The following is an 8,625-nucleotide window of genomic DNA, read 5'->3' on the forward strand; positions in this document are numbered from 1 at the left end:
GAATGAAGGCTATTGCTAAGCACATTGGTTTGTGCTTAAATTGTAAGCCGCCCTGAGTCTTCAGAGAAGGGCGGGATATAAATGGGATTAAAATAAAAAAATAAATGATAATTAATGGACCCTAGCCATTTCATAAAATCAAATAATAATGTATATGTTTTTATAGGTAACTATTTTTATAGTATTGGCAATCACTGAAGCTTAAAATAAGGAACATATTTGCCAAAAGTCTAAAGTTTGAAACTTTTTGTCTATTGAAACTTCAACTACTACTTTTAATCTACTATTATAAAATTTAGTGCTGCTATAAAATTTAATGCTAGTGTAAATTCTCAACAGGCAAGAGGAATGACACACTAATTCTTTATCTCATTTCAATTTCTTTGCAAATAAATATTGTGTATGTTTGTATGTATGCCTGTGCGCATGTGTGCATCATATATATGGATCCTACGTATCATGACATAATATTTTAATGGTATTATTTTATATTGTGAAAGTGATTAGTATATTAACAAATGATCTTATCTTTTCCAATTTTAAGGTACTTGATTCCAAATGCAGGTGATGCCACCAAAGATATAAAAGAACAAATTGTGAAAGTACTGAATGCCCTAGAAAGCTAATAAGAACAGATGTTTTCACTGTATCTTCAGAAGAAAGTGGTGGCCAAAATATTTTATGTGGCCTAAAACAACTTGTTGCATCTGAATACTAACCTAAGAGGACATTTCAGTTTATTGATGGGAGTGCCTGGATAACCACTTCATGGTAGAAGTAAACTATACTTTTGAAGCGATTTTTTTAAGTATTTTCTTTAACACATTTGCAGATATTGTTTGTTATGAACTTGAGTTATTTTTAAAGTAGCTTTGGAGAAGCTGACTTATTCTTCAGGAGTGAACTCAGTACACACATCTGTGAAAAAATGTACTGTAGCCAGACAATTCTTTCCAATATTGGAAAATATTTGGACTACATCATTCACAATTGAACAACACCACATATCAAACTTGGGATAGGTTTATAGGGACATACAATGTGTATGTAATTTTTAAAGTCTTCTATGAGGTTTAAGAGAATAGTTAAATTCCTGAAGCTTGAAATACTAAGCAGCATACAGCAGTTGAATCTTAACAGCTTTATACTTTATAATGAAAGCTAAGGTTTTCCAAAGTCAGCATTAGATTAGGAAATGAAATTGTAATTCATTTTTCATGGGGAGGCGGATATAAGAATTGGCTATACTAATGAACATGAAAACATAATCTTTCAGAAACCTGTTCAAAATCTGTCCAGTGCTTACAAAAATTGCAATGCACACTAGTGAAGCAAAGTGTGGAAACTTTATGTATGCTGTCTTTAGTTTTTTCTTTGAAATGTATCAGCTGAATGCCATTAATAACGTCTTCAGTACTTGAGACTGAAAAAATAAAATCTGGTGCAAAAATCCATAGTTTTCAAGGAATAACTATAACTATATAAATAAAATTAATAATAATAATAACCAAAATGGTTGTGAGAGGTATTTTGAATGCATTTAGGAGTCTCAAGAAAATCCTGTAAATGCTGACATGAAAGCTGCAAAACCTGGGAGTAACAATTCATAAGATTGTAGTTGGTTAGACAAAAAAATAATAGAATATCTGCAGATCCAATCAATATACCAATAGAAACTAAAATCAACAGATCTTCATTCATTACCAACTCTTTTGAGCTCTTAACTACAATCATGTAGGCACCTTAATTCTGAAACCAACACTCTTTTTTAAAAAAAAATATACCTAAACAAGTATATAAATATGAATTGCATGAACTGCACTTTTTCCAATACTCCTGTATTTATAGTTCTGTCCCAGAGCTGCTGCATTATTTTTTTCCTTTCTCCACTCTACTTTTAAAAAGCAAATTAAAATCTCCTACAGGTTTTCCTGCCTAATTGAGCAATGACACTTTTTTCATAATATTAATGTAAAGATGTTTGTGCAATTGTTTATAAAAGTGCTATTGTAAATAAATCATTACTACTTAAATGCCAATTATTTGTCCAAATCATTTGATCCAACTGTCATTTACAAGGAATAATAATGATAGCAAAAAGGTACACTTCAGATCTTAGATTGAGTTAATGCAATTCTAACTATTTTCTTTAACTCTGCATTCCTCAGTCTGTTCTGAAGAGAGGAATCTTCTGTGCAGAATTTGAGTGCTTGCAAAGTAACAGGTGTGCATTGGAGGTTTCAATGAATTCTATCCAGTGATATTGGTGAAACTTCTTTTGGCATTCTCTGCTACACAGTTTTTAGTGTGTTTTTATACACACATTTTTCACATGTAAGTGTCACTTTGTTGACCTATTATTTAACACGTATATGAAGTTAAAACAACATACTACAATTCTACTTAGTAATCATTTTAGGTCTAAGTAGGGTTTGGGTTTAAAAGACAAAGTAGGCTTTGGAGTATGGGAGGCACTTGTTGCAAACACCCTAAAGCAGTTATGTCTTTTTGTGTGCTTATGTGGCTGCCTCTGCAGCTGAAAAGGATCCTCCAAAAAAGAAGCACCGGGTATTGAGTGAATTGGCTGTTCACAGGAAGTTCAAGTTATATTTTGTCTTTGAATCCTAAACTCAGAACTTTCCTCTTTCAGCTAAGCTTATTGTATTTACTTTTACCACACCTACATGATTATTAGAGCAGGCCATGAGGATTGGAGCTCTGTTGTTATATAATTTTTTGTTACAAAATTTATTATATAACAACACATATTGATCAATTGGAGATGGTATTTAGGGGAAAAAACAAATTGTAGCTATTCTGTACAACAATGAAATGAATAAATACTGTAAATTCTATTTGTAGAAGAACATAAACAAAACTCTAGAGCCACTTAATGCAGAACAATAGAAATTTAACAAGTTAAAAGGCCTGTCTAGACCCAAAATAAAATCTGGGGTAGGAGGGCTACTACTGAAAATGTTCGATCTTTTAACAACTGCCCACTGTATGAGTGCATGGGGATGCTAAGTGCCGTATATGAGACATAAGTGATACGATATTAATTTGTGGGTGATATTTTTTGTCCCGGTCTAATTTTATGTTCTTGATTTCACAGCTAAAATAAGTCATAAATATTTAAAGAGAAGCAATGTTTCCCTTCCTCTTAAGCCCATAAACCTATGAATTTCTAATTTGATCACTGATTAAATATGCTTAAAATTACGTTGTCATATAACCGTGGGGTAAGATTGCAAACAATTTTAATGAAAGTAAATCTCATTATAATTAATTAATCTAAAGCAAGTATGCTTTTAAGGTACAGTACTTCAGCCGGCGGTATTTAGAACATTGCAGTAATTAATGATCACATTTGACTTGCAACAATTGTTTTTGAACGTTCAAAAACAATATTTTATTACTCAAAATTGCTTCAAAATAGCAATAGCACTGTAAGGAATAAAATAAATTCCACTTCAAAGGTGTTGGAAAATAAAACAAGTTTTTTTGAAGCGTTTGCAAAGACTGGTGGATCTTGGCAAGTACAATCCCAGAGACCACACCAAAATTAGTTCAGCATAAACCTTTACACCTGTCCCGTAGAATACACCACATCCTTTCCAGACTCAGTTGATGGGCCATCTAGTCACATGCTTTCCGACCGCCTAGTAAAATTATTAGACACTGAAGCTGTACAATTAATCATTCCCCTTTGTTTTACCTTTATCTTTCCCTTTTTATGTTCATGACATTGAACCAACTCAGTTCACAGTAAGAGCCTCTTTGTCTAAGCTGGATGATACAAATGTTTCAACTCTGTTCCCTTGCCTATCTATACAATGTAACTAATGCCTGCTTCAACCCAAAAGTTGTGAAAGTCATCACTTTAGCAAGGTTAAATATGGCTGTGCTTTGGTTATAAGATTATACCTTAAAATACTGGCTCTAAATAGTTTTTATAAAATATAAGCTAATCTATATTATGAAAAATTATAACATATACATTTTTCATATATCTCACAGCATTCAGATTTATATATCACTTCATTGTGCTTTACAGCCCTCTCTTAAGTGGTTTACAGAGTCAGCATATTGACCCCAACAATCTGGGTTCTCATGTTACCAACCTCAGAAGGACAGAAGGCTGAGTCAACCTGGTGCTGGTCAGGATAAAATTGCTGGCAGTCAGCAGAGTTAGCCTGCGATATTGCATTCCAACCACTGCACCACTGTGCTGCACTTTTTAAATGAAAAGTTCAGCATGAATGTATGTTACATCTACAGTCAATTGGTGCTCCTTGCATCTTATCATCTCACTCCACTTGCAGTGTTTCACGGCTTGGCCCAAAAGTGCTTTTCCAAAAGGCAACTGGATTTTCTTGGATTTTTTTTTTCTTTGAAAACATTTCACTTTCCATCCAAGAAGCTTCTTCCGTTCTGGCTGAATAATTGAAGAAGCTTCTTGGATCAGAAGCAAAACATTTTCAAAGAAAAAAACTAAGAAAGTCCAGTTGCCTTTTGGAAAAGCACTATTGGGACAACTGTGACCTAGATGACCGAGAATCTTCGTAGACACTTTCATGGCTTGGGAATGTTTGGGATTGAGACTGCTGGAGGTATAGTCTTGATCCATGGTCGGAAATTTATGTTGAGAACATGCTCACCTTTCCCAGAGACACCAATTTTTCCTTGAGATCATGAGCAGGCAAATGGTTCACGCTAATTGACAACACGTGAAGAATTATTTGTTGACCATTTAGCTTTCTTGATTTCAATGTAGTGAGGTTTTCCTTAAGCATATACACATACACTTTTTTTGCTCTCAGTCACAAGTTTCATTAACAAACTGATAAAAGAAATTGAATCAACGCTGACTTACTTTCAGCCCCCGTCCAACGAATCACCAGAAAGGATGAGTCCGGAACGAGAGCTGGTTCTCCTGAGCCGCGTTTATTACCTTCACAAACAGTCACTCGAAGACAGTCGAAGTCAGCGTTGATTCCACAGCACAATCAACGCTGCTAAGTAGCCGGCAGAGCCGACACCCACCACACCCTTAATTGCTTAACCACGCCCTCACCCTACTTAACTACCGCCCCCCTTGGCTCCTGCCCTTTGGCACCCGCCCCCAGGTACGTATCCTCCCCGTCCCCATCCCACCGCCATTGCAGCCGGTAAGCCACCCCCCAGCCCAGACCGCCCTCCTTTTCCCCTGAACTCCGCACAACCTCGCCTCGCCCCTCAGGTCCCCAGACCGCCGTGAGTTGCGCCGCTCGGACCATCCGCCGCTGGTGCCTGTCACACAGTCCCTTAGCAGGCAAGGAGGCCGGCAGAGCATTGGAACGTGTCGTCTGTGGGAACGGGTTTCCAGGGGGATGCAGTGCCAGTGCGCGTCCTGGGCCCCTCCCCATTCCGCCGGCAGGCCCTGCCGCCTCCTGGACCGCCCTGGCGCCCTTCCTCGGTCTGCTGCTCGGGCGCTGGGCAACTGCCGGCCGCGCCACCGTACGGCTGCTCCCCGGCCTTCCGGACGGCTCCGGGGCTGCTGGGCCACGTCGGCGGCCGCGCTCTTCCCCGGCTTGTCGGTGGGATGCGGGTGCCGGTGGCTGTTCCCGGGGGCCGGTAAGATGGCCTGCAGCCTCTCCAGGTGCCGGGCGGGTGGCCGCTGAGCCGACTCGGCGGCCGCACTCCTCCCCGGCTCGTCGGGGGAATGTAGGCGCCGTCGGCTGCTCTCGGGGGCCAGCAGGTTGCTCCGCGGCCTCTCTATGTGACGGGCGGGTGGCTGCTGAGCCGTCTTGGTGGCTGCGCTCTTCCCTGGTTCGTTGGGGGACCGCGGGCACCGGCGGCTGGTCTCGGGGGCCGGTAGGTCGCTCCGCGGCTTCTCCGAATGTCAGGCGTGCCGAGCCTGACACATACACTTTTTTTGCTCTCAGTCACAAGTTTCATTAACAAACTGATAAAAGAAATTGAGAAGAGTGGGAAAGACAGAGGAATTAGGTGAAGTCAATACATTTTACAACAGTTTTCAAATCTGTATTTTATTATTTATTATGAGTACGTGTCAGTTCTATTGGACATAATTTTGAAGGAGTATTTTAGAGGCCTTTTAATACACTGGGCCCTACACTGATAGTTGCTTAGGAGGAAATACAGGTAGTCCTCAATTTACAACAATTGAACCCAAAATCACCCGGCGGGTGATTCCCAGGGGGAGGGCGTTCTCTGTGAATGCGCCCGCCCTTTGGAACGAACTGCCGATGGAGCTTCGGACTGCCCCCGACCTTCGCTCATTTCAACGGGACTTAAAAACCTGGTTGTTCGAATTGTCTGGCCTGGACTGAGGGATTTTAAATTTTAAAGTATTTAATTAAATCATATTAAATTATATTAAATTCATTTTAAATTTTTAATTTTATTGTGATTATGAATTGTGGGCTTGTACTAATTTAATTCCATTTTATTCTCTTTTTGTACTGTTTTAACTGCCCTATGAACCGCCCTGAGTCCTTCAGGAATAGGGCGGTATATAAATTCAACAAATAAATAAATAAATAAAATTTATGTTGCTAAATGAAATATTTAGTAAGTGAATTGTGCCCCATTTTACAACCTTACTTACCACAGTTGTTAAGTGAATCACTGTAGTTGCTAAGTTAGTAACATGACTGTTAAGTGAATCTGGTTTCCCCATTGACTTTGCTTGTCAAAAGGTTGCAGAAGATAACCGGGACATTGCAACCATCATAAGTATGAACCAATTTTCAAGCACCCGAACTTTGTTCATGTGACCAGGGGAATGCTGCATGGTTGTAAGTGTGAAAAATGGTTACAAGTCACTTTTTTCAGGGCCACTGTAACTTCAAACGGTCACTAAATGAACTGTTTTAAGTCAAGGACGAACTGTATTGAGAAAAATTATTGGTGCAGAAAATATACATAAGGCTGCACATCGTGAAGTAGAGTTGCCAACTGAACAGAAAGTAAATAATTAAAATCTCACTTCTAGAATTTGAAAAAAATATATATCAGAAAACACATTTTTGCAGGTCTACTTCCTCAGCTTGGCCATTCTCAGCCCAATAACATCACTGCCCAAACAACATGGTCATTTCTCATCCAACACACTTGAAAGAGCCTTGGTGGAGCAGTGGGCTAATGCCTCCTTAAGTAACACCAGCTGCCTGCAATTAGTGCAGGTTCGCATCCCACCAGGCTCAAGGTTGACTCAGCCTTCCATCCTTCCGAGGTAGGTAAAATGAGGACCCAGATTGTTGGGGGCAATAAGCTGACTTTGTAATAATGCCGCTTGGGGTGTGTGTGAAAGCCCTAATAAGCAGGCATATACATAGAATGAAGGCTACTGCTAAGCTTGTAAGCCGCCCTGAGTCTTCGGAGAAGGGCGGGATATAAATGGAATTAAAATAAAAATAAATAAATAAAATAAAATAAAAGATTCCAGGTCAGCCAGGAATACACATGCCAGCACCCATTCTAAAAAGTAGGTTAAAAACCTACAGTGATATAATTTTAAATTGAAAATGAATACAAACTATTAAGAAAATTGTTTTATTTTTTACAATAATATTAAAATAAAAAGAGTCCTACTGTGGGCATGTCAAGAGCCCATATAATCCAAAATTCTATGTTACATTAACCAGGTGAATTCAAGAAGTTCAGAAGCATGGATGAGAGAACTGGCACTCCCTCCCTCTGGCTCCACTACAACCTTTACTAAGATGTTAATCCTCCACCAGTTTATTGGGACTCTCTTTGATGGTCATGTCAAATTCTACATTCTAAAGAAGCACTGTTATCATTTTTATTTATTTACTGTTTATTTTATTTTGTTTGCTGCCCATCTCACTGCAAGGCAACTCTTAGAATCATTCTTAGCTTGTGAGAAAGACCAAAAATAAAGCAAAACCCCACCACCACCACTTTCCACACTTGTTGACACAATTATTACCTCCCTTTACCCATTTTGACTGTAAACTAGAACACTTCCAAGTTCTTGAATTATTTCTCTGACTTTGGTTACTTTCCCCCCTACTTTTGGTAAAGGTGCAAAACGATACTTTATTTGAAATGCAGTGATCAGAAGTGTACAGCATTCCAATCAATTTCACTCCATTTTATACAAGGGCGTCATATATGAAGTTGTATTTAACATTTCATTCTCAATATGTTTTCTTTTTCTTAATAGTGACATTCAGGGTTTAGATTTTCATTCATTCACCATGATCCCAATAGCTGTTTCCAGATGAGTTGCTGTCAGCTGAAGTTTTATTAATAGATGTGAATTTTGGTCTTTATAGATAGCAAGAAATGCAGCTCCTTGCATTTGCCATTTTGTCATTCCTGGGGAGTTTTATTTTAGTGACATTCAGTACGTAAGAGGAAAGCTGCAAAATTCCACATGGCTGCTAGATGGCAGCAAATAGGTTTCTACTGTACCAGCCGTCTGGATCTTTGTAGTTCTAATAGTGGAATATAGCTCTCTCTCTGCAGTGCTAATGATTACAAATTCAGCAAACTTATCACTCCTCTTCGCAGTTTTCCATGATGAAATATTAGTGTTTTATGCTTTCAACATATTGTACTAAAAAAGCCCTAGGCGGAAGGAAAAAGAAA

General features: G+C 38.7%; 1 protein-coding gene across 2 annotated transcripts in view; it reads left to right on the plus strand.

Annotated features, from left to right (window-relative positions):
• The window catches only part of TBC1D23 (TBC1 domain family member 23), a 41,170-nt gene extending 39,131 nt beyond the window's left edge, over positions 1-2,039 (plus strand). For both annotated transcript variants that reach the window (XM_083362025.1, XM_083362026.1), the window contains one exon: positions 545-2,039. In XM_083362025.1, coding sequence (XP_083218151.1) covers positions 545-626 — 82 coding nt within the window. In that variant the 3' untranslated portion in view covers positions 627-2,039. The remainder of the gene's footprint in view (positions 1-544) is intronic.
• The last annotated feature ends 6,586 nt before the right edge of the window (positions 2,040-8,625 follow it).

This window comes from Vipera ursinii (genome assembly GCF_947247035.1).
Source record: "Vipera ursinii genome assembly, chromosome: 4".
NCBI classification, from domain to species: domain Eukaryota; kingdom Metazoa; phylum Chordata; class Lepidosauria; order Squamata; family Viperidae; genus Vipera; species Vipera ursinii.